Source organism: Rhincodon typus, chromosome 12 (assembly GCF_021869965.1).
Source record: "Rhincodon typus isolate 14 chromosome 12, sRhiTyp1.1, whole genome shotgun sequence".
NCBI lineage: Eukaryota > Metazoa > Chordata > Chondrichthyes > Orectolobiformes > Rhincodontidae > Rhincodon > Rhincodon typus.
The window spans coordinates 37,267,216-37,293,855 of record NC_063343.1 but is presented as its reverse complement, the minus strand read 5'-3'; the positions used below and the strand labels follow the sequence as shown (position 1 = coordinate 37,293,855).

The window sequence follows — 26,640 nt, the reverse complement described above, 5'->3', positions numbered from 1 at the left end:
TCAGAAAAGACTTACAAGGATATTGCTAGGATTGGAGGGTTTGAGCTATAGGCAGGGGCTGAATAGACTGGGGCTATTTTCCCTGGAGCGTTGGAGGCTGAGAGGTGACCTCACAGGGGGTTATAAAATTATAAAGGGCAGGGATAGGTAAATCGACAAGGTCTTTTCCCTGGGAGTGGGGGTCCAAAACTAGAGGGCATAGGTTTAATGTGAGAGGGGAAGGACTTAAAAGGATCTAAGGGGCAACATTTTCATACTGAGGGTGGTCCCTGTATGGAATGAGCTGCCAGAGGAAGTGGTGGAGGCTGGTACAACTACAACATTTAAAAGGCAGCTAGATGGGTATATGAATAGGAATGGTTTAGAGGGATGTAGGCTAAATGCTGGCAAATGGGACTAGTTTTATTTAGGATATCTGGTCGGCATGGACAAGTTGTTATGAAGGGTCTGTTTCCGTGTATATCCCCATGACTCTATGATACTATCTAAAACAAATTTGGCAAACCTTTGATCATATAATTATGCAACATAATTATCAACAAAAATGGCAAGCAAAGGATTCCATTTGGAGTAGCGGATGTGTGTGATCCATCTGCAATGGGTATGTTTTGCAAGTAATATTGATAATGACGTCCTACTCCTGTCTAGGGCACCCACTTGAGACTGCCATTGGGCCCATACAAATAGAGGGCTGAATGCCCTTTTCAGACCCTTTCGTAAAAGATTACCAATTGAGAGTACCATGTACCATGTGTACTGCAGTCAGTTTTTTTCAGATGAAAACAAATGGTCTTCAGACAAGATCAATGCAGCTTCCAGTCATACAATACAAAAATAAAAACGTGAGTTTGAAGCTAGAAAGAGAAGTGCTTATCACATCTTCAATTTAAAATTGTGGGCTGCAGATACCCTGTGTTTGTCCCTCTCATAATTACATCCTTCCCACCCAAATCTACCATAAGGCAGCATCCTCCAAAATCTTGCTCCCCACTGTGACCAGCAAGCTGTCTCCCAGCAATGATCTATGTTTACAGCTCATTGTCACTATCAATAGACCAATTTATCATGATCTAATTTCTAAGCCACTATACTTTACATTGATAATTCCTTTAACACATTATTATAGAATTGGCTTATAAGCCTGATCCTCGGGACCGACAAAAAGGATTCATGAATTATTTAAAGTATGAGCTGTCATAGTATTGAAATGTCAGAGCCTTCAACTTTCTTGCAGTATTCACTTAACTTTTTCTTCGGTTGTCTCCATGAAGTGGAGATGCCGGTTTTGGACTGGGGTGGACAAGGTCAAAAATCACATGACACCAGGTTATAGTCCAATGGGTTTATTTGAAAATGCAAGCTTTTGGAGTGTAGCCCCTTCCTTAGTGCAGGAGTAAGCTATCAGCCTGCCTCCTCATCCAATTAGATCATAATGGTTCTGAATCACAGCTCCATTTCCCTGGATATGTTAACAAACAAAAATCTATAGTTGAAAACTCCGATGGTCGCAGTATCGGTAGCTTTTGTGAGAGAGTTCTAAATCTCTATTACCCTTTGTGTGGAGCCACGAGCAGCACCTCAACTAGCCCCCAGGTACATTTTTTAAAACTCAATCGCTTGTTAAATCTTAAAGGGGTCTGAGCAGTATGGGCTTTGGTGAAATTTATGGCAGAAGCAGACGAGGAGTCTGGCAAAAGGCTCACCTCAACATTGGGAATAACTCACTCTCTCTTATGTTTTACTGAGCAATGAGGCAAGTTTCCCCCCGACTAGCGGCGAGTTGCCAAGTCAGGAGGATTATTGCTTGTTAAATATCTTATTAATGCTCCAACTCACTTATTGATATTCAGCTTCCTATCTTACCCCAAATGTGCTGAACAAACTGCACATTGAGAAATCTTGAAATGGAAGTCAAAATGGACATCTGGCAACTTCAGTTCACTGCCCGTTCTGAACAGCCTCCATGTTGTTCAGCATGAGCCAGCATCTCAAGGCACAATCCATGGGCACCAGTCACATGTACCCCACGTTCATGGATATGGGCATCTGACATTAGACAGCCTCTCGTGACCATCATGGCACCTCTCTGATCCACTTTCTGGCCACTTAGAAAACACAGGCTCACATTGTAGGATACATGAGCAACTGGCATTGAAAGGCTACAGCAGGGACACTATATGAACATGTACTTGGTTAATGCAAAGGTCCAGGCTGTATCTTAGCACTTTTCCCTGCCTTTGTTAACATTTGCTCTCTAAGCATCTACTTGCATATTTGCAACATCCATGCCTTGCCTTGCCAGTTAGCATAGCCACACATACAGGCAGCTTGCCTTTCTAGTCAACAGTCCTCAGTCAAAGAGACACATATATTAGTGTACAGCAGTGTGCTAAATCGATCTCACACCTTGACTATGTGCTGGCATGTGCAGCAAGTCATGTCTCAATGTCTTAGGGGAGTAGTCTTCACCAAAGTCTATGGAGATACCTGTTGGGCAGGGGCTCCCAGCACAGTACAACAAGGACAGTCTCTGCTCCCAGTCCAGAGGATTGGCCACAGTCAGCCATCCATTCAGGGTGATTCATTCAGAGGGTCCAAGCTTCTGCAGGCTAGGAAATGGGTTACAGTCAGCCCTCTGGCTCGATAGCAGCCAGTCGAGGAAGGTAGGACTAATGCAGTCTGGGAAATGTACAGCTACCAGTCTGGAGTCTGGCCACTTTTCATCCAAGGCGGTCCATTACATTTGCTCAGAAGGGGTGGGGCATTGTCAGTCCATCAGGTCCATCCACAAAAGCTGCTGCTGTGGGAAGGAGACTTGGGAGCCTACTTTTCAGGATTGGGGGCTGCAGGTTGGATTGGGAGGATTGTGGGAAAGCCAGAAGGGAGGATGACAATAGTGAAGGGGGGAACAGTGTGCAAGGGGGGGTATATGGTAAAGCATGGAAAGGCAGGGGGTGATTATATGGGAAGTGGACTTATTCATGGTCAGGGGCACTCTGGCTTCAAGGGGGACACATACCAGGCCCAGTCCCCTCATGTGCCATGCGCTGGAAAGTTGTAGGCCCATGTAGATGGGTTGGGTGGAGAGCTAGGGAGGTGTGAAGCTGTTGAGGTCCAATGGAAGGGCCAATAGGAAGGAAAACTGGATATTTCAATGTTTGGGATCTCACTGACACATAAAGGCAAAGGCTGGCCAAAGAAAGATCACCATTGCTTTCCGTCATGGAGGAAACCAAAAAAGTACACAACGAGAAAGGAAATGACTGTGAGCAAACTGAGAGGGAATGGGGTAATTGTCTCTAAGCTGTGAGGGAGGGAGCTGCAGCTTCCATCGTAGTGAGGCACTTAAGAGAGAATGAATAAGTCTAGTAGATAATTTAGGCCAGAAGACTGATGCTCAAGGCTATCTGTGTGCTTTATATCGCTCTGCACCAAACATTGCTGACCACCTCAGGCAAACCAATGCTTTTGGACATAGAGGTCATAGAAAGAATAGGAATGTTGTAGGACAAGGCTCAATGGTGTCAGCAGCACCCATTGTCTTGTTCATCTTGCTTTCACATGCTGCAGCAGGCTCTCAGCACAAACACTGATCCATGGTACTTCCTGGAGGGAGGTGAATTTAGGCATCATGCTGGAACTGTTATATTCAGGGCCACATAGAGACTTAAATAAACAGACATAGAGTCAAAACAATAGCTTTTATACAAATATGAGAATTTATCTACACAGTGCAATGTCATCCATCCCATCATAGTGCCTCAGTAAGTTTTAAGGACTGAGAACATACAAAATAGGATGAGAAGGCTATTCAGTCCCTCAAGACTACACTGTCATTCTATAAGCTCATGGTCGAGCTGCCCCAGGCCTCAACTCCTCTTTTATGCCAACTCCTCATAGCCCTCAACTCCAATATTTCAAAAATCTACCTCCTCTGTTAAATACTTTCAGCGATCCAGCATTCACAATTGTCTAGGACAGAGAATTTAAGACATTGACTACCCTTAGAGAAGAAATCCCTTCTCGTCTCAGTTTAAATTGAGTGTCCCCTTGTTCTGTTACTATGTCTCTAGTTTAAGACTCCCCCACCAGTGGAGACATCTTCTCAACATTTAAGCTGCCAAGCCCCCTCAGAATCTTCAGAGATAGTAAGGACTGCTGATGCTGGAGTCAGAGATAACACAGTGTGGAGCTGGAGGAGCACAGCAGGCCAGGCAACATCCGAGGAGCAGGAAGGTTGACGTTTCGGGTGGGACCCTTCTTCAGAAATAGCCATATCTGAAGAACGGTCCTGACCCAAAACGTCAGCTTTCCTGCTCCTCTAATGCTGCCTGGCCTGCTGTGCCATCCAGCTCCACACTGTGTTACCCCTCAAAATCTTGTGTCTTTAAATAAGATCCCCCTCATTCCTCCAAATCATAATGAATAAAGGCATATTCTGTTTAGCCATTTCCAACAAGTCAACTCCTTCAAGCCAGAAATCAGCCTAGTGAATGTCTTTTGAACTGCCCCAGTACCAATATATTCTTTCTTAAATACAGGAACCAAAACTGTACTCAGTGGTCCAACAACACCCTGTTTGTAACAAGATTTCCTTATCTTTAAACTGCAACCTCATTAATAAAGGCCAAAATTCCTCTTGCATTCTTAATTATTTATCACACCTGTATGTTACTATTTTGAGCTTCACACGCAAGAAAGCCTAAATGCCTCTGTACATGCACTTTACAGTCTCTCTCATTCCACTAAACTAGTTGAGGGGCGGTGGAGGAGGCAGGGTGGGGATTAAGTTAGTGGTGCTCAGGAGACGTTATTAAAGTTTGCAAAACAAGCAATTGGACAGAGACTGAGCAAAGCATCATGATTCTAACTTCAACCACAGCAGATAACGGAAGAGTTGTGGTGGGGGAGGGTTCAACACAGGACTGAGGATGTTATACCTAACTGTGCAAAGTCTATGAAACAAGATACAAGAATTTGTAGCATGATTTGAAATTGGTGGGTACGATGTTGTGGGTATTATAGGGATGTGGCTGTAAGGGGATCAGGGTTGGTAGCTAAATATCCAAGGATACACATCTTTTTAAAAGGACAAGCAGATGGGCAGAGGAGGTAGGGTTGCCTTGTTAATGAGAAATAGAAAGAAATCAATAGCAAGAAGTGATATAGAGTTGAAAGGTAAAGAATCTGTGTGGGTAGACTTGAGGAACCTGCAAGGGAAAACCTGATGGGAGTTATGTACAGGCTTCCTAGCAGTAGTCAGGATGTGGGGAAGAAAATAAATCAGGAGATAGAAAGGGCAGGTAAGAAAGATATTATTACAATAATCATGGGAGACTTCAGTATACAAGTGGACTCAGAAAATCAGGTTGGTCACAGAACAGGTTGGTAAAATAGGAATTTGTGGAATGACTACAAGATTTTCGGAGCAACTTGCAGTAGAGCCCACTATGGAACAAGTAATTCTGGGCTTGGTGATATGTAATGGGGTAGATTTGATTAGGAAGCGTAAAGTGAAGCTTAAGGTGACAATGACCATAACACAATAGAATTCACCCTGCAGTTTGAGAAGGAGAAGTTTGAATCAAATATAACAGTATTATAAATGAATAAAGATAACCACAAAGACATGAGAGAGGAACTGGCTTGAATTGATTGGAAGTGGGGCTGAGCAGGGGTTTCTGGGGGTGATTCAGGAGGCCCAGCAGAAATTCATCCCAAGGGAAAAGAAACATACTAAGGGAAACATACAAGGCAACCATGGCTGACAAGGGAAGTCAAGAGCAGCAGAAAAATAAAAGACAAAGCATTCAATGCGCTGATGATTAGTAGAAGCCAAAGGATTGGGAAGCCTTTAAAAATCAGCAGAAGACAACTGAAAAAGGAAGGGTAAGCTAGCTAGTAATACAAAAACAAGACTGCAAGAGTTTTTTTAGATATGTATAAGGTATAAGAGGTAAGAGTGAACATTGGGCCATTGGAAAATTAGGCTGGAGAATTAGTGATGGCAAACAAAGAAATAGCAGAGGAACTGAATAAGCACTTTCATCAGTTTTCACAGTGGAAGACACCAACAGCATACCAGACCTTGAAGAGAATCAAGGGGCAGAGGTAAGCGTAGTGGCTATTACTGCAGAGGTAGTGCTGGGAAACTGAAAGGCCTGAAGGCAGATAAATCACCCAGACCAGATGGACTACACCCCAGAGTTCTGAAGGAGATAGCTGAGGAAATTGTAGAGGCATTGGTGGTGATCTTTCAGGAATCACTGAAGTCAAGGAGGGTCTCAGAGGACTATAAAACAGGGGTGTTACATTAGTCATATAAAAAGGGAGGGAGGCAACAGGTGGGAAATTATTGATGGTTGGTCTGACCTTGGTTGTTGGCAAGATTTTAGAGTCCATTACTAAGGATGAGATTACAGAGTACTTGGAAGTGCATGGTATAATAGGGCTGAGTCAGCATGGCTTCATCAAGGGGAGGTCATGCCTGACAAATCTTTAGAATTCTTTCAGAAAGCAATGAGCAAGTCAGACAACGGACAACCAGAGAACGTGATCGACGGAACATGGATTTCCAGAAGGCCTTTGACAAGGTGCCACACAGGAGACTGCTAAATAAGACAAGAGCCCATGGTGTTAGTGGCAAGATACTGGCATGGATGAAAGATTAAAAGCATCTTTTTCAGGATGGCAGCTGGTGACTAGTGGAGTTCTGCAGGGTTCAAGGTGGGACCATAGCTATTCACATTATACATTAATGATCTGGACAAAGGAATTGAGGGCATTGTTGCTATGTTTGCAGATGACACAAAGATAGGTGGAGGGATAGATAGTGTTGAGGAAGTGGGGAGGCTGTAGAAGGACTTGGAAAGGCTAGGACAGTGGGCAAAGAAGTGGCAGATGGTTTACCATGTGGGAAAGCGTGAGGTTATACATTTTGGTTGGAAGAATAGAGGTATAGACCATTTTCTAAACAAAGAACGGCTTTGGAAATCTGAAGCACAAAAGGAAGCTTAGACAATCCTGAACTAGGACTCCTAAGGTTACCATGCATGTTCAATTGGCGGTTAGGAAGGTAAATGCAATGTTAGCATTTGTTTCAAGAGGGCAAGAATATACGAGCAGAGATACACTGCTGAAGCTGCATAAGACTCTAGTCAGACCACATATGGATTCATATGCACAGTTTTGGGCCCTCTGTCTAAGGAAGGAATGCGCTGGCCTTGGAGGGTGTCCAGAGAAGGTTTACAAGAATGATCCCAAGAGTGAAGGGCTTTTCATAAGAGGAGCAGTTGAGGACTCTGTGTCTGTATTCGACGGAGTTTAGAAGGAGAAAGGGGGATCCCATTGAAATTTACAGAATATTGACAGGTTTGGATAGAGTAGACATGAAAAAGATGTTTCCACTAGTAGGAGAGACTAGGACACAAGGGCACAGTCTCAGAATGAAGGGATAACCCTTTAGAACTGAGATAAGGAGGAATTTCCTCAGCCAAATGTCAGTGAATCCGTGGAACTCACTGCCACAGAAGATTGTAGAAACCAAATCATGGAGTGTATTTAAATAGCAGGTTCAAGAAGGGATCAAGGGTTCTGGGGAGAAGGCAAGAGAATGGGTTTGAGAAACATAATAGGCATGACTGAACAGCAGAGCAGACTCAATGGGCCAAATAGCCTATTTCTGTTCTTAAATCGTACGGTCCATTCCATTTAAATAATGGTCTGTCTTTTAATTCATCCTAAGCGTATGACCTCACAATTTCTGACATTAGACTCCATCTGTCAAGCTTTTGCCTTGCAGATTCCATTTGTCCTTAACACCTAATGCCTTTCCAGTTATTTTAGTACTATCAGAAAATTTGGACACATTACACTCTGCCTCCACGTGATTAAAAAGGATAGTAGATAATTCAGGCCCGATGACCAATCCTCATTGCATTCCATTATACAATCCTAGAATCCCAACAGTATGGAAACAGGCCATTCAGCCCATCAAGTTCACCCTGATGCTCCAAAGAGCATCCCACCCAGACCCAGCTCCTCTAATCTATCCCTGTGACCCTGTATTTTCCATGGCTAATCCACCCAACCTGCACATCTTTGGATGTCGGAAGAAACTGGAGTGCCCAGAGGAAATCCATGCAGACACAGTGAGAATGTCCAAACTCCACATATACAGTTGCCCAAGAGTGGAATCGAGCCCAGATCCCTGGCACTGTGAAGCAGCAGTGCTAACCACTGAGCTACTATGCCGTCCCAAACTAATTATGACTTTCCAACCTGCAAAACCCCCATTAATCCCAAATCTATCTTTACAGTGTTAACCAATCCTCAATCTATTTTAATACGGTACCTCCACTACTGTGAGCTCCTATCTTTTGCAATAAACTTTTATGTAACACACTATAGAATGCCTTCCAGAAATCCAAATACACTATATCAATACTGCTTGTTATATCTTCAAAGAACTCTAGAAAATTTGCCAAACATAGTTTCCCATTCACAGAACAAATTTCACTCTGTTTGACAGTGTTAAACTTTTTGAAATGACCTGCTATTTCTTTCTTAATAATGGACTCCAGTATTTTTTTCAATGATCGACATTAGGTTAACTGAATGTTCGCTTAACTACCAACACATTTAAGAACAGCTTCTTTCCCACTGTTATCAGACTTATGAAAGGACCTCTTATATATTAGAGTTAATCTTTCTCTGCACCTTCTCTGTAGATGCAACACTATATTCTACATTCTGTTCTATTACCCCGATGTACTCATGCAAGGTATGATTTGTCTGGTTAGCACGGAATACAATACTTTTTCACTGTATCTTGGTATATGTGACAATAATAATAAATCAGATCAAATTAAAACCTGACCTATACAGTTTCCTGCTTTCCCTTCTGGCACAAGAGTATCACATTGGTTGTTTTCCAATCCACTGGAACACACCTCGAATCCACAAGATCTGGAATACTTCATTAGCAGCCACTTCCTTTAAAATTTTTGCATTCAGGCCATCAGGTCCTGGAGATTTGTCTTCCTTCAGTTCCATTATCAAATACTTTGTCCTTCACGAATAGACTGTTACAAAATCTTCCCTCTCATTAGCATCTTGCTTCTCTGTTATGTTTGGGATATTTATAGTATCCTCCACCACAAATACCAATACTATATATTGGTTTAATTTAGCTGCTATTTCCTTGTTCCCAGTTATCAATTCCCCTGTTGCAGCCTCCAAGGGTTTTGCACACTTTTTAGCTACTCTCTATATATACCCATAGAAGCTCTTGCTGTTTCTTTATATATCCTTTATTCATTCAGATGGCATCACTGGCCAGGCAGCATTTATTGCCCATACCTAATTGCCCAGAGGGCAATTAAGAGTCAACCACATTGTTGTGGGTCTGGAGTCACATGTAGGCCAGATAAGGATGGCAGTTTTCTTCCCTAAAGGGCATTAATGAACCAGATGAGTTTTTCCGACAATCGACAATGGATTCACGGTTATCATTAGATTCTTAATTCCAGATATTTATTGAAGTCAAATTCCACCATCTGCCGCAGTGGGATTCGAACCCAGGTCCCCAGAACATTGTCCGGGTCTCTGGATTAACAGTCCAGTGATAATACCACTAGGTCATCGCCTCCCCCCTAATTTGTTCCTAATTTAGTTTCATAGTCAATCTTAATCCTTTTCATGAGCTTTTTAGTCATCTGCCGCCAACTCCTTTAAAAAATTCCATTCCTTTGGCTTACTGCTCATTTTCACTGCTTTTTATGACTTAGGACTGCCTTTGTTAGCCACAGGTGGTTCATCCTTTTCAGTGAGGCCTTCTTTTTGACCGGAATAAATTTTTGCTGAGCATTATGAAATATCTACTAAAATGTCTGCCACTGCTCATCTACTGGCCTTCCCTTTAGTCTATTTTCCCAGCTTGCTTCAGTCAGCTTTTTCATCATATCTCTGTAGTTGTTCTTATTTAAGTTGAGGATTCTAGTTTGAGACCAGTAGCTACCCTTGAAACTGACATTGGAATTCTACTATATTGTGATCACTACTCTAGAGGATCCTTAACTACCAGATCGCTTATTAATTCTACCTTGTTACACTTCACTAGATTGAAAATAACCTGTTCCTGGGTAGGTTCTGCAACACATTGTTCTAAGAAACAATCCCTAAATGCACTCTACAAATCCATCTTCCATGGGTTATCTTGTAATCTGATTTGTCAAATCGATATGATTAAAATCACCCTTCATAATTGTAGTGCCCTTCTTATATGCCTTCAGTATTTCCTGATATATACTTTGTCTACAGCAAAGCAACTCTTTGGTAGCCTATAAACAACTCAAACTGGGACATCTTTCCCTTGTTATTTCTGATTTTTACACAAACTGATTTGATATGATCAATTGCACCGATATCATTACTCAGTACTGGTTCGATACCTTCCTTTATGAACAAAGCTACCTGACCTCCTTTTCCTTTCTTCCTATTTTTCCCTAAACTTTGAAGACCCTTGAATCTTGTTCTCACTCTTTAACGTCTTGTACCACTTCTCCATCATAGCTAACAAGTCATATGATTTATTTCTATTTTTTCTATCAACACTTCTCTCTTGTTACAAGAACTGCGTGCATTGAAATGTACAGCCTTAAATATTTGACATTTTATCATTATTACTTACACTGGTTCTAAGTTTTGCTGCACTCTTCTGCTTATATTTTCTGCCCCTTCCTGTCACACTTTGACTGTTGTTCATTATGGTGCACCTCTGTGTTCCTCTCTTTGATTGTTTAAACTTTCCTTCAATTGAACCCTCCCCTCAATTAACTGAAAGCACTTTCTACAATCCTAGCTTTATGATTACCAGCACACAGGTCCCAGCAAGGTTCAAATTAAACTTGTCCCATTGGAACTGCTATCTCTTTCCCTATTACTGGTGCCAGTGGCCCAGGAATCAGAATCCATTTCTCCCACATTTTTGATCCCTGCATTTGCCTTTTGAATTTTATTTACCCTAAGCCAATTTGCTCAAGTAGTAAACATGAGATTATTCCCTTATTTTCTTTCTTTTTCCTTCCTGCTGGTTTTCTGTGTAGTCCTGGGATCCACTGTTACCGGAGTAGGCTGACTGTAGGACCCATTAGGCCTGGAGGTTTGATCAGGTGACCCTGTGGTGTTTGCATCTGGATGACCCAGACATGCAGAGGCAAGAGAAGCTTCTTCATCTTGAAATTCCCAGGGTCAGAGAGGGAGAGGCAGGCTGGGGTTGGAGACCACAGTGACCTGTGGTGTGTCCTCTCAGGAGAAGAGACATCAGAGGCCCCTGTGTGTGATTCCTGCTCTGGCTGGGTGCCTTATCTCCTCACGAGGAAAGGACACCTGGAGGGCGTGACAGGTTCCCCATCTCTGTCACCATGCTTTTGGTCCTGAGGACGATGCAGTGCAGGTTTGTGTGCCTATCTAGCAGAATCAGACAATGCTAGGCCTGGCTCCTCATGACAGGTGCCAACCTGTCCATGGGGGAGGTCAGATGGTCACTGGTTGCACTGCTGCAGCCTCTGGGCAATGAGGGCCAATGCCTCTCACGTAGCTGGCTGCTGCCCCTGTTCCTCTCTGTGTATGTGGACAAAGTCCCTAACTGGTGATACCACAGGCTCCTCTCATGCCTAGTTCTCAGCAGTTGCTTGCTCATGTCAGTGCCACCAAGTGCCAGCACCTGGGGTCCTTTTCTCCTTGGATAGCTGTGGGGCTTTCGATTTGAGGTACCCACCAGAGTGTGCTCCCAAACACCTGAAGGCTAACATTCTTGCTGAGGGAAGTGCAGGACACAGCCTTGCCGAAGCTTCCTCAGAGGCCCCAGTACTCACACCCTCAGAGACCAAGGAGATGGATTCTGGTGGAGCCAGCTCTTCTTCCGCGGAGGTGGTGATTATTCTGGTGGCACCTGCGAAACAAACAAAAGAGAGATGTTGCAGTGAGCAGTTAAAAGTGGTGCATAAGGAACAAGACCAACAACAGGGTTACTGGGAGAGTTGTAGTGGAATGAAGACTGGATGTGCCTACTTCTCCTGTAAGAGCAGGATTCTCTTTTATTAGGGGCCTGGGAGTCTAATACAGGGCATCCCTCCCCCTGCCCTGGGTCCTTCCTGCTCCTTTGTAAGCTAAATTCTCCTGGAATGACAGAAAAAGAGAAACTGAGTGAGTGGCAAGTAGGCAGCATAGCCGTTGGCACTGGTGGAGAAAGGTGGTATGGTGTTCCGAGGGAGTGAGGAGACAATGCACAGTCAGGGAGTGGGAGGTTAGGGGCTTAACAGTGAGTGAGGGAAGATATTGCAAGCAATAATGAGCATAGCAGAGAATGAGCCTTGGTGGGAGCTGATGCATTAGCAGAGTTAGAGTATGAGATAGCAGAAAGAAGATTGTGGCACTCACCCTGATAGGCAGAGATAGTCTTTGACCTCCATTGCTGCCTGTTCCTCTGCATCATTGAAATGGTACTGACTGGGTGGCAATCTCATACAAGGTTGCCAGGATCTGGTGATGTGACCTCTTCTACCGGTCTCAGAGGAGAGAATACTCCTCCTTTACACCAGCTCCTCCACAAGGATCTCCAGGTCCATCTCAAAGAACTGCAGTGCCATCTTCTCCTTCTCTGACATGTTCAGATTCTGTCCAGCAACAAGCAGGGCAGCTCCGAATACTCATCCAGGTCCATACAAGCCTTTCAAATAATCGTACAGCTGCCAAAAATGCTTGTCTTTTGGCAGATGACTGGTGAGTGGCAAATTGTTCTAGGAATGGCATGTAGTAAGATGGGGAGAGAGTTGGGTGCGAGGGATACCATACTGAGGGGCAGGTGATTAGTGAGGTGAGTTTGGTAAGGCACAGCAAGAAACCTCACTGGGACTTGCAGTGAGAATTCCTCCAAAAAAGCTCAATTCAACTCACATTTAACCAGACATTCATTTGATTCATCCCTTCGTTTCTGATTTCACTCTTGTATGATCTTGTTGTAATTTCAACTTTGTTCTACAAAAGAAAATGGCTTCTCTGATTCGTTTTACATTTTAACCACTTTGATATTCACAAATCTCTGCTCATCTACAATCTCTAGTTTTTCACACATAGGGAGCAATCTGATTTATCTTTCTTGAGGCCAGTGTGGATGGTCTCACACCTATTCACATTCAAATTCACATGCCACTGTTTTACACAATTGCTTAATCTGTCTCCATTCATTTGCAATTTCCTGTTTTCATTCTCTACTTTTAATCCTAATTTATTGTCATCTGCAAACAAGATAAAAGTATCTTTTATCCACATAATAAATATATAGTGAAAAATTGAAGCCCCAGTACAGATCCCTCCTTTTAGACAGTCCCTTCTTCTTACTTACTGTCTCCCAATTGGTTTCCAACTCAAGTCAATAGGCTACTGCCAATTTCAAGCACACTTATTTTTGCTCATAATCTTGTATATGGAATGTTACCAAATGTCTTTTGGAAGCCGTTATAAATGCAGGGTAACATCCATAATTCTCCCTTATCAGCCTTGTTAACGATCTCCTCAAAAAAACAACTAAATTTGCCATGCAATACTTGCTTGTAGCAAACTATCTACAACTGTATAGATGAGTCATCTAACACAAAGAAGTCCTGTATGTTGTATTATTCACCTAGACCACCATTACTATGTAACTCCTCTAGAAGCCTTTGTTTCTACTATTCTATCTCTCTCATCTCTTGAAGGGATATCTGGATACATTTCCATAGCATGGCCTGAATGCCCATTTTTCAGATGGATCAATACAGTGAACGTTTGAGACATTTCATCACAGAGAGCTTCACCTCTAAGACCAATCGTGAGTTCACTTGAAGGTCTACAAGAAAAAGAGATAAACCAGACAGGCAGCTAAAGAATCTCTTACTTGTCAACTAATGCAGAAAACATTTTTCTGAAAAGGCTATATTAAGGCCATGTGAACCGATCATATCTTTTTTAAAAAATGCTGTGCTGTGCTGTACTATTTACTAACATTCTGTGTCTTTTTGCTTATACAGTCATAAATTATACAGCAAGGAAACAGACCCTTAAGTCCAACTTGTCCATGCCGACCAGGTATCCTAAACTGATCTAGTCTCATTTGCTAGCATTTGGCCCATATCCCTCTAAACCCTTCCTATTCATATATCCATGCCTATGCCTTTAAAATGTTGTAATTGTACCAGCCTCCATCACTTCCTCTGGCAGCTCATTCCATACACGCATCACCCTCTGCAAGAAAAAGTTGCCCCACAGATTTGTTTTAAATCTTTCTCCTCTCACCTTAAACTTATGCTCTCTAGTTTTGGACTCCCTCACCCTGACAAAAAGACGTTGGCTATTCGCCCTACCCATGCTGCTCATGATTTTATAAACTTCTATAAGGTCAACCTTCAGCCTCTGACGCTCCAAGGAAAAAGGCCCCAGCCTATTCAGCCTCTTCCTATAGCTCAAACCCTCAAAACTCGGCAACATCCCTGTAAATCTTTTTTGAACGCTTTCAAGTTTAATAACTTGATTCCTATAGCAGGGAGACCAGAACTCAATGCAATATTCTAAAACTGGCCTCACTAATGTCATTACAGCCGCAACATGACAACTCAACTCCTCTTCTCGATGCACTGAACGGTGAAGGCAAGCCTGTCAAACACCTTCTTCACTACCCTGTCTATCAAAGACGTCACTTTCAAGGGACTATACACCTGCAGCCCAAGGTGTCTTTGTTTGGCAACACTCCCCAGGGACCTACCATTGGCTGTATAAGTCCTATCCTGATTTGCCTTTGCAAAATGCAGCACCTCACATTTTTCTAAATTAAACTCCATCTGCCACTCCTTAGCAAATTGGTCCATCTGTTTAAGGACCTGTTGTACTCTTTTTCAACTTGAACCTTCTTCATTGTCCACTACACCATCTATTTTGGTGTCATGTGCAAACCTAACCATGTTTCCTGTACTCACATACAAATCCTGCATATAAATGATGAAAAGCAGTGGACCCAGCACCGAGCCTTGCAATATACAGCTGGTCACATGACTCCAGTCCGGAAAACAACCCTCCACCATCACGCTCTGTCTCCTACTTTCGAACCAATTTTGTATCCAAGTGGCTAACTTCCCCTTGATTCCATGTGATTTAACCTTGCTAACCAGTCTACCATGCGGAACCTTGTCAAACACCTTGCTGAAGTCCATATAGACCACGCTGCTTTCATCAATCTTTTGCCATCTCTTCAAAAAACTCAACACTTTATCCAAAGTTTATTAGCGTGTGCATATCAGTAATCATCTTAATTTGTGATAGACAATCAATTTACCAAGTAAGTCTTAATCTATATGGCATTGGTCCATCATCAGTTTTTTGCTTTCAAGGATGATTGGGAATTATGTTTCACATGTTCTCTAATAAGCAGATTATAATCACGGGCTAATTGTTAAAACTGCTTGCGTTAATCCATACATTGTGCTGAATGTGAGATTGAATTTATAACAATCTCGGTCTGCTTACAGAAACTACTGGGTAGCCATGAAACAACAGCATGTGCTGAAAAGAGAAATATTAGGTGCAATGATTATACTGAGACTGTGAATTTGAGATAATAACTGTTACTTGTCCATGGATACACTGGATATGAATACAGATCAGTCGATTACATGAAGAACACAATTACGCTCAAAGTAAATGCACCCAATTTAAAGAGAATTCTAATTACATACACACTATTTCCAACATCAATCTATTAAAAATCCTCAGAATATTGCTCAACATACCTCACTCCCATAAATGTGGGCTCTACACCTGGGGCAGATTTTGCAGTCTCCATTTTCAAGCTGTCTATGTGTGCAAGGGATATTACAGTTGCGGACACGTACCAGGGCAGACCCATGAATGAAGTAAGGATCATAAGGATAGCTATCCAGAACAGGTCTAGGTGAAAGCCAGCACCTTTCTGTGGGGTAATTGTCATAGTTTGAATTGGGAAAAGAAAACACATGCTAAATAGAAATTGCATCAGTCCAAAATATTACTTACCCTGATTGCCATTTCTCTAAAACTTCAATACAGATCTTCTCAGCTTTCAGGTTTCAGCCACTATTCCATGTAAAGTATTCTTATTCCACTTTCATATATTAAATGAAGTTTATGTACAATTATTTATATGAGTCTCCCACTTGGCTTGTTGAGCAAGGGGTTGAAGCCAAATGATTCATTTTAAATGGACTTATTTGTCAATATACTATATTGTAGCTAGTAGGTGATCTCTTTGTACTGCAGCAATTATTTGACTATGTAGGGTTTAACCAATAAATATATTATAGTGAAAATTAATTAATAAAATGGTCCATAGTTATGTGAAATTAAATGAGTTTATTTATTTATTTAAATGTATTTATTTTAAAATTTGCACAATTAATATCCCTTCTGTTTATGGATGAGAGTGATGTGGCAACTTATGTTTAGATTTTTCTGCCCTCATTTTGCCCTGTTATTTTTCCCCTTGTTCTCTCTTGAAAGTCATTGTCATTTGCTAAGACAAGGCTTCAGTTTTCCAATAACTCCAAGTAATGAATCGTAATGTTTGTATCTAGAGAATTGGTATTAGGAAGTTATTTAATAATGTGGACTGTTAAATTCGACCTGAGTCTGCCTTGTCCCAGGTGTGAATATAAAGACTTCAAGAGATCATTGTCAAATTGTTTCCTTGTCAAACACTGAGCAGGTTAATGGAGGAGGGCCGAGAAAGGACAGTATGCGGCTATTGCAGATGGGTAGAGCTTCCGTTGCCACAGCATTAGAGTAAATTCTAGAACTGCAGAAGGCTGTAACAGTAAAATGATGCATTTATATAGCACCTTGAAGTTGAAAATGCTCCATGACACAGATGTATAATCAGACAAAAATAGATGCTGAGACAGCTAATGAGATAATAGGAGCAATAGCCAATGGGGATTTAAAGAGAATCTTAAATGTGGAGAGGGAGCTGATAATTTGAAGGGTTGGCGGCTGGGGGTGCAGGGTCAGGGTGGGGAGGGAGGGGAAATGTCAGAACCAGAGTACAAAAACAAAACTGAAACTTGAAACAATCTTATAACAATTAAGAACTAAACAGAGCTAAAGTTGGTCTTGAGGAATGCTGGAAGTGTGGGAGGGAAGATGAAAAGGAGGCTTTGAATAGCTAAACAGAATATAAAAAGGAAGACCAAGAAATAACATAAAAGAGGAAATACAATGCATTTTGTGGGGAGACGTTTAAATCCTGCCATGGCAGATGGTGGAATTTGAATTTAATAAAGACAAAATCTGGAATTGACAGTCTAATGATCAACATGAAAGCATTGTCATTTGTCAGAAAGACCAATCTGGTTCATTAATGTCCTTTAGGGAAGGAAACTGCCATCCTTACCTGGTCTGGCCTACATGTGACTCCAGACCCACAGTAATGTGGTTGACTCTTAGCTGCCCTCTGGGCAATTAGGGATTGGCAACAAATGCTGCCTAGCCAGTGACGTCCTCAGCCCATGAATGAATAAAGAATTTTCACCAATATATCAAAAAGTAAAAAAAAAGGGTCAAGCAACTCCAGAATGTAGGAAGGAGTCTTAAATAGCAGATATATTAAATATTTATTAACTGGAATTTCCTTGGAGTTGTCCATGCTGCACCACTATAACATCCAGTGAAGTTATGCCAGAAAAAGTGGAAGCAGCTCTGAAGAAATTATCAGTCAATATTACTTTAACAAAATGATGGTGGGAGTGAGAGCTTTTGTAGAACAGCAGAACAATCAATCAATCAATAAAACAACTGATATAGAACAACTCAGAAACAGAAAATATTAGCAAAACTCAGCAGGTCTGGCAGCATCTGTGGAAAGAGAAACAGTTAACATTTCAAGTCCAAAATGATTTTTCTTCAGAACACTCTGCTTTTGCTTTCATTTGATATTGGACAACTGATGATTCAGAAAATACTCAAAGGTATTCAGTAGGTCATTCAACATCTATGTAAGGTAATTGACCTGAAAAGTTTGACTTTGTTTTTTTCTCCAAAAAGCTACCTGATCTGCTCTGTATTTTCTTTATCAATTTCATGACATGTTGTTCAGCGTTGATAGTTTAGATAACTGTAATGCACGCACCCAGGCTACGGAAAGGAATCAAAAGTTGGATAACAGATGCTCTGACCACAATTTGTGATTTCTGATTAAGCATTAAAGTTGTGCCTGGAACTGGAGACTAGCAGGTATAACATTATTGTTTAGAAAAGAGTAAATGGTTAAGCACATAACTATTGATTTGTTTGTCTCTTAGAATACCTAACTGAAGAAATTAGTCACATCTGCTAAGTATTTTAAAAATGGATTTTTAATCCATGTTAACAAGGTGTAGAGCTGGATGAACACAGCAGGCCAAGCAGCATCAGAGGAGCAGGAAAGCTGACGTTTCGAGCCTAGACCCTTCTTCAGAAAATGTTTTAATCCATGTTGTCTATTTTGATGAAAGACACATTGTGTTTTACAAACGTAATAGCTTTTTGAAGAAGTGATGAACTAGATAAACATTGTGCGTTAAATAGATTTTCAGAAGATACTCAAAAAGCTACCACACAAGAGGTTTGTTAGAAATTTCAGTTGCATTGAATACGAGTAGTGTACAGACAGAACACTGGTTAATGGACAAGACAAAGATAAAATGTCCCATCTGCATATAACAGATTGGGATGAATATTGGCAATTTTAAAGTAGAATGAGTCATTTAAAGACATGAAGACAACAAAGGTAGGCTAATGAAATGTGACAGGTGAAATTTAATATAAATAAGTAAATAAGCATTTTGAGTGTAAAGGTAAAAAGAAGGATCATTCACTTATAGAAAGGCACTGAAGGGAGTGTGTGAGAGTGACTTAGGAAATTCAATTCCATGATTTTATATAAATGCAACTGCAGTTAGATAAAGCCAAATAAAAAGGTCAATAGAATTTTGCATTTTGTGAATGTAGATTTGAATGTTAACGAAGAGTTAATTAAGAATTTATATAAAACATAGGCTCAGGTATAGTTGCACAGAATCTCATCTCATGCAACTCAAATGACATTAAAGCCATAGAGGGCATGAACTGAGAGCACTAAATGATACAGTTGCAAAAGGGGAAATAAAATCTTGCAATTCTTTCCATCAAAGCAGAGGAAACTAAGGAGATGAAATTGAGATTTTTTTAAATTATGAGAGATTTAAAAGTGAAAGATTATCTATATTGATTTGAAAGAATAATCAGTGTAAGACTACTGGAGAGTGAGGAGAAGTGTTCAGAGATGTCTCTTTACACAAGAGGTTTTAGCATATAGAATGCTTTGCCACTGAGAATGGTTAGCATAAATACCACAATCTCTTTACAGAATTTGAAGCAGCAAAAGATACAAAGTTGTAGAAGAGAGCATGGCACTATGAGATTAGGTTTGGATTGCTCTGCTGAAGAATCAGAATAAATAGGTTAGGCTGACTGACTTTCTTTGTCATAAACCTATGTGTTTGTAATGCTAGCATTAATAGACAGCATATTTGCAGCAAATATATAGATTGATAATAGTACCTAAATTAAAAAATAATTTTGAAACAAAATTAGAACTGTTGCGTGCTTTTGCAAATATTTAAACCACTTGTAATGAATCATCATGTAAATCTTTATCGACTGAGAGTGTGGTGAAACATTTTTATTCAAAAAGGAGAAATCAACAACAAACCTTGAGTTTATGTTCCTTGCGGTTCAGGATGAGAGCAGTAATCTGCTGGTCCATAAAGATAAGTATAGTGACCAGTAAAGCTGGTACCATTGCAATGAGGCACATCCACCATTCATTCCCACCAAATGGATACACAAACCACCCTCTGTGTGGGTTCGTTGGCTTTAATAAAAAGAATTATATTGATTATATTGCATTTCCTCAAAACATTATGAGGTTAAAAGCCACCCATCCATCCTCATCTAACTATCTACGTAACCCTTTATTCCTGTCTCCCTCGTATGCCTATTTAGTTTCTACTTAAAAGTATAAACAGAATTCATTTCCACAAATACCTATGGTAGTGAGCTCTCTCAACACTTACAAGTGAGAAAGTCTCTTGTAAATTTCCCATTAGACTTATTGGCTTACTCTATTGCAGAGAAAACTGGGCATTTTCTGTAACTCTGACAGGTCATAAGCTGGTAAATGTAAGTTTAAACATCAAAAATAAATGCATTTAAATGAGGGTTTATGTGTTGGAAGAATTTAATCATGGTGTAGAGTAGTTTATAATCAGCAGCTTAAACAAAAATTGGCTACATTAAAAAGTGTTCAAAGAACTTTAGAAAACTAAAGACTCTGAAGAGCTGTCTCGGTGTCATTCAGATAATTTGGCTTAAAACCCATGAGTTCATATAATTCAAGAAAATTTGGGTTTATAAACAAATGCAAAAATTATCGTGAAAACAATGTCCTGTTTAAACCCATATGGTTGCATGTTCTGGTAATAAACAAACCAAAATTTACTAAAACACTAATCATACAGAGGTATTATGTTCAAATATTCCTGTATGTTCTTCCCACAAATAAAAACTTAATGCTGTTGCTTTGTTTAACGCTAAACCATAATCAGTTCAACATTTGCACGTCAATCCAAAAAGCGCTGTCTATACAATCATTAAAAATAGGCTTTTAAGACTTCTTAAAGGCCAGAAAAGCAGCTCAAATATTTTGCAATCCCATGTGACAAAAATAAAATGTCTTGATTTGTGACTGTAATGCGAAAATGGGATTATACCAAATTGTTTGACTTAGCTTTCTGTAACAGAGTAAGTTTCCAGAACAGGCAACTGTAACTTACTTCACAGTTCTGACTGGAATAGCCTTTAAACTGCTTTCTTGTTTTTATCAAGACCTTTTACAAAGTAAATTTGCCCAGCTATTATTGTAAAATTTATATTTTCAGTAATAATCCTAACTGCAAATATGGCAATGTAATGATGTCATGCCATTTTAAGACAGTAACAAGTAAATCCAATGAACATTAATGTTAGATCTCGCAAAGCATCAAGCTTTACCTCATTACAGTTTTACTAATACAATCCAGTGACAAATAATAACAAATGTATTGTCAGAAGTAGATAATAAGCAATGACACAAATTGTTTGTTTCATAATTGGACATGTTGAATTCACATTCAGCACCGAATTGTCTGGAGGGAGTGCACTAGAAACGAATCCCACTGACTCGATTTCCATTCATTTGGTGCACTTTGCTGCAGAATGTGGCAGTTGTGTGTTTAAAATAAAGTCTGGTCCTTGTTCAGGGTTGTTAATTATATCAAGACTAGACTTCAAAACTTTCTAGATGGGGAAATGAGTGTGAAAAGAGAAAGGTCCAATCTTTGTCCTATTTGAACAACCCACTAAAGCAAACATAGCCATTTCTCCTACAAGATGGGCTGGTACAAACCATCCTTAGCTGGGAGATATTGTGCAAAATTTTCCTAGCTTCTGAATAACATGGTATTTGGCCAGAAATTTAGGGAATTCAGGTGAGTTGGACTGTAATGAGTTTCTCAATGTTGAGAGCAAAATTCCCTGGCCAAGTGTGGGCAACGAGGTGAGAATCTCATTAGTGGGTGGCGAGCCGTCTAAATGCAAACATTTGAATGTTATTCTTACCTAATCTTGCCTCAGCTGTATGCAATTTCCCATTCTCCCAGCCACTGTATAGAGTCTAGAGGTGTTAATTCCCAACATAAAAGTCAGAGTGGGTAGGCTGGAGACTTCAGTTCACCACTTGCTCATCCAGGCCTCCGTCTAGGGCAACAGTCACCAACTTTGCAGGGCATGGTCAATAAGCAGCGACAGCCAACACATCCTGTACATGACCATTGGCATCGAATACATACCAATCTCTCTACATTCTTGTGGCATATTTCTAAACCTCTTATGATACAATTCTGCTGAATGGAGAGCAGAGGCACTGTTCATTTGAATGTGCTGCTAGGACAGGCTCATGAATTCGATCAGGATGTATCTTGGTGTTCCTCACTTACTCTCTAAAACATCACTCACTTTGAGCTTTCTTCAATGCTCCCAACATCACTGCCTTGCCTTGCCTTTTTGTGCTTTGCTCCCTCATAGCCTAAAGCCTTCAGCCTTCTGTCTGGCCTTGCTGTTAGTACAGACACAAAGCTATGTAGCTTGTCGTGGCTGTCAGCAGTCAGAGAAGTGGGTGGACATGTTGCTGTACAGCACTCTGCTACTTCAGCATTACACCTGCAGCTGACACAGCACACACACTGCATTGGCATCAACCAAATGGCCAGGTCTCAAAATCTAAGGGGAAAAGCCCTCAGTCAGATCAAGGGAAACTGTCTTCAGCCAGGTGTCACAACACAGTTAGGTTAAGGGCATCATTGGTTATTAGATCAGAGCCTTGGACGCAGTCCAACTGCTTGGGACAGTCAGGGTCAGAGGGTCCATATCACCACAGTTCAGGGAGTGTGCTATGATCAGTCCTGCATGTCCAGTGCAATCAGTTCAGGGAGTTGTGGGAAGTCAGGCAGGGGAACTGTGCAGAGATCAGTCAGGGTTGTCCATCCCAGTTGTCAGAGGGTGGTGGGCCATGGTCAGTCTTAGGAGTCAGCTCACTGTAAGTGAAGGGGGCAATCAGGGGCCACTGCTGTGGTAGTGAAGGTAAGCCAATTCTGGAGGTTGGAGGCAGCATGCTGGAATGCAGAGGGGATACTAATTATAAAGAGGGCAACTCAACATACAGGGGATGAGAGGATACTGCATTGGAACACAGGAGCTACATCAAAGGCTCAACAATGGTAACCACTACACTGGCTTCGAAAAGTAGGGGCACAGTATTGTAAGTTATATGCGTTGACTAAGCTTTTCTACACTGGGATTGGGTGATGAGTTGCTCTCCTTTAGACAGAGATCTAAGATGGATGACCTTCAGCCCATTGGAACTTTTCATTGGAAAATATTGTGACCTGCAAACCTATAATTGATTTCTGTCATTGCTTTTGTTTTCTCAAAATGTCATTTTTCTCTACTGCGCTTTCTTACATTTTTCAGTTATCTGTATTTACATGTCGACCATTTACTTTCAAGAAGGTTTTGGATAAAGTTCTCATGTCTAAAGGGATTAAAGGGTATGGCGAGAAAATGGGAACGGGGACTGAGTTGAATGGCAGAACAGGCTCAATGGGCTGAATGACCTACACCTATTTTCAATTTTTCCATAGCTCAGTAGGTAGCACTGTTACATCTGGGTCACCAGGTTCCAGATTCAAGCCTTACTCAAGGGCTTTAGCACATAAATCAAGGCTGATACTCCAATGCACTACTGAGGAACAACTGTACTGTCTGAAGCACCATCTTTCAGAGAAGCCATTAAACCAAGGGTTCATCTCTGATCAGAGGGATATAAAGGGACGCATGGCATCATTTAAAATAAGAGCCAAAAAGTTGTCCCAGGAGTCCAGTCAATGTTTATCCCTCAATGAATGTCATAAACAGATTTTCTACATTACAATAGCAACTACACGTTGAAAAAAATTCATCGGCTGTAAAACCTTTAAAATGTTCAGTAATAATAAAAAAGCACTATATAAATGCAAAGGAGAAATTGGGATATTGTTTCTCTCAAACAAAACAGTTACATTGAATATATATTTTGCTTCTGTCTTCACAGTAGAGGATACAAATAATATCCCAGAAATAATTATAAATCAAGAAGTGGAAGGACAGGAGAAACTTAAAACAATGTCAATAAACAGAGAAAAAAATCGGCAGAATAATATGAAGAGCTGATATATCCCTGGGTCTTGATGGATTTCATGCTAGTTTCTGAAAAGAAGTGCCTTCTGAGATTGTAAATGCATTTGGTATTAAATTTTCAAAATTCCCTGGATTATATAAAGGTCTCTTTGAAATATTGTGATTGCAATTCTTCTATTCAAGAAAGGACGGAGACATGAGGAGGAAATAACAGGCCAATTGGTTTAACATTTGCCACAGGGAAAACTAGAACTTATTAAAGTGGCAATGGCAGGGTATGTAGAAAATCTCAATGCAGTGTGACAGAGTCAACATGTTGTTTAAAGGGAAAATCATATTTGACTACTAGCTATCTTTGAGTAATTAACCACCAGGTGGATAAAGGGGAACTTGTTGATGTGATGTACCATGATTTCCAAAAGGCATTTTACAAGATTCCACAAAGGTTACTCCATAAAATAAGAGCCCATGATGTACAGAGTAGTACATTAGCATAGATACAAGATCAGTTAGCTAACAGGAAACAGAAGGTAGGTAAAAGTGGATAATTTTTAGGTTGACAAGATGTAACAACTGGAGTACCACAGGGATCAACTCTGTGGCCTCTTCCACTATTAATGATTTATCTCAGTTTGAGTGAGAGCTAGAATGCATGGTAACTAAATTTACTGATAATATAAATATAGCTGTGAAGGCAAATTTCAGACAGGACAGAAACAGTTTGTGAATGGGGCATAATGTGGGAACATGTAAAACTTGTCCACCTGGGAAGGAAGAATAGAAGAGCAGCATATTATCTAAGTAAAAGAGAGACTGCAGAACTCTGAGACAAAAATGGATCTGGATGTCCAAGTGCATGAATCATAGAAAGTCACATTGCAGGTACAACAAGGGATTAGGAAGGCAAATGGAATATTCTCAATTTTTGCAAGGGAAGTAAAATATAACAGTATAAATGTTTTGTGACATTTGTACAGGTCTTTGACAAAACTATCAGTAGACTGATTCCTAGGATGAAAGGATTGACTCATCATGAACAGCTAAACAGGTGAGGCCTTTATTCATTAGTGTTTAAAAGAATGAGAGGTGATCCAAGAGAAACAAACAAGATTCTGAGGGAGACAAAAAAAAACTGCAGATGCTAGAATCCAAGGTAGGCAAACAGGAGACTGGAAGAACGCAGCAGGCCAGGCAGCACCGGGAAGAAAGGAGCTGTCAATGTTTCGGGTATTACTGCAGTCCTGAAGAAGGGTAATACCTGAAACATTGACTGCTCCATTCCTCCAGATGCTGCCAGGCCTGCTGTGTTCTTCCAGCCTCCTTTTTGTCCACCTAAGAATCTGAGAGAACTTGACACGGTAGATGTTGAGAAACTTTTTCCACCAGTGGGGGAGTCTCGAATTAGGGGACATTGTTACAGAATAAGGGAACACTCACTGAAAATAGATATGAAGGAATTTACTCTCTCAGAGGAAGTGAATGTTTGGAATTCTCAGTGGGTTGTGGAGGCTGGATCACAGAAAGTAATGAAAAAAAAGAGATAGTTTTCTGAAATAAATCGGGGAGCTCAGGGTTGTAAGGAGTTGGTACAAAAGGGGAGTTATGATCTGAGGTAGATTGGTCATGATCTTGTTGAATGATGAGGCTACCTTGAGTGGCCAATGGCCTACTCCTGGTCGTGCATTCTTACATCTAGAGTAGTGTGTGCAGTTTCTTCTCCTTATTTAAGGACGGACATAATTGCATGAGAAGCAATTCGGAGAAGGTTCACTTGACTGTGGGGGAGTTATCTTAGAAGGAAAGGTTGGACAGATTGTGGGTCTCTATCCATGTGTGTTTAGAAGAATGTGAGATGATCTTAGCGAGAAGTAAAAGATCCTGAGGGGATTTCACAGGGTGAATGCTGAATGGACATTTATGTGGGAGAGTCTAGAATTAGGGGGCGGAGTTTAAGGGTAAAGGGCTCTCCCATTTCAGACAGAAATTAAAAGAATTTTTTTTCCTCAGAAGATCCTGATTCTGTGGAATGCTCTTCCCTACAGCATAGTGGTAGTCACTGAATGTCTCTAAGGCAAAGGTTGATGGATTCTTGGCTAACAAAGGAATCAGAGTATAGGGGTTAGGCAGGAAAGTGAAGTAGAGGTCACAGTTAGTTCAGACAGGATATGATCGAAAGGTGGAATAGGCTTGAGGGGCCAAATGACCTAACCCTGTTCATAGCTTGCACGCTCAGGACATGGTGGCTCAGTGGTTAGCACTGCTGCCTCACAGCGCCAGGGACCTAGGTCTAATTCCACACTTGGGCGATTGTCTGTGTGGAGTTTGCACATTCTCCCCGTGTCTGCGTGGGTTTCCTTCGGGTCCTCCAGTTTCCTTCCACAGTCCAAAGATGTGCAGGTTAGGTAGATTGGCCATTCTAAATTGCCCATAGTGCCCAGGGATGTTTAGGTTAGGTGGGTTAGACATGGGAAAATGTAGGGGAATGGGTCTGGAAGGTTGGTACGGACTTGTTGGGTCGAATGGTCTGTTTCCACACTGTAGGGATTCTATAAACATGTACAGACCTCTGCCAACACATCTTTTCATCAGAAGCTTGGCACTTTAGCATTCATTCACTCATTAATAGGATTTTAACACCATATTCAATTTTCCTTTTCTTCTCTAACCTTCTAAATATAAATATAGATGCTCTGTGTGCAATGGTTCATAGTTTTTCCTCTTTTATTTCAAATATTATTAAACTGTTTCTCCACTGCCTCATACTTCAACCCCTCCATTTATTAATCT

At 40.9% G+C, this 26,640-nt stretch overlaps 1 protein-coding gene across 1 annotated transcript in view; it reads right to left on the bottom strand.

Moving 5' to 3' along the window:
* The window catches only part of LOC109932964 (electrogenic sodium bicarbonate cotransporter 1-like), a 108,923-nt gene that overhangs the window by 32,405 nt on the left and 49,878 nt on the right, over nucleotides 1-26,640 (bottom strand). Inside the window, exons 15-16 of the mRNA XM_048603419.1 lie at nucleotides 19,793-19,954; nucleotides 15,822-16,000 (exon numbers count right to left, since the gene is read on the bottom strand). Coding sequence (XP_048459376.1) covers nucleotides 15,822-16,000; nucleotides 19,793-19,954 — 341 coding nt within the window. The remainder of the gene's footprint in view (nucleotides 1-15,821; nucleotides 16,001-19,792; nucleotides 19,955-26,640) is intronic.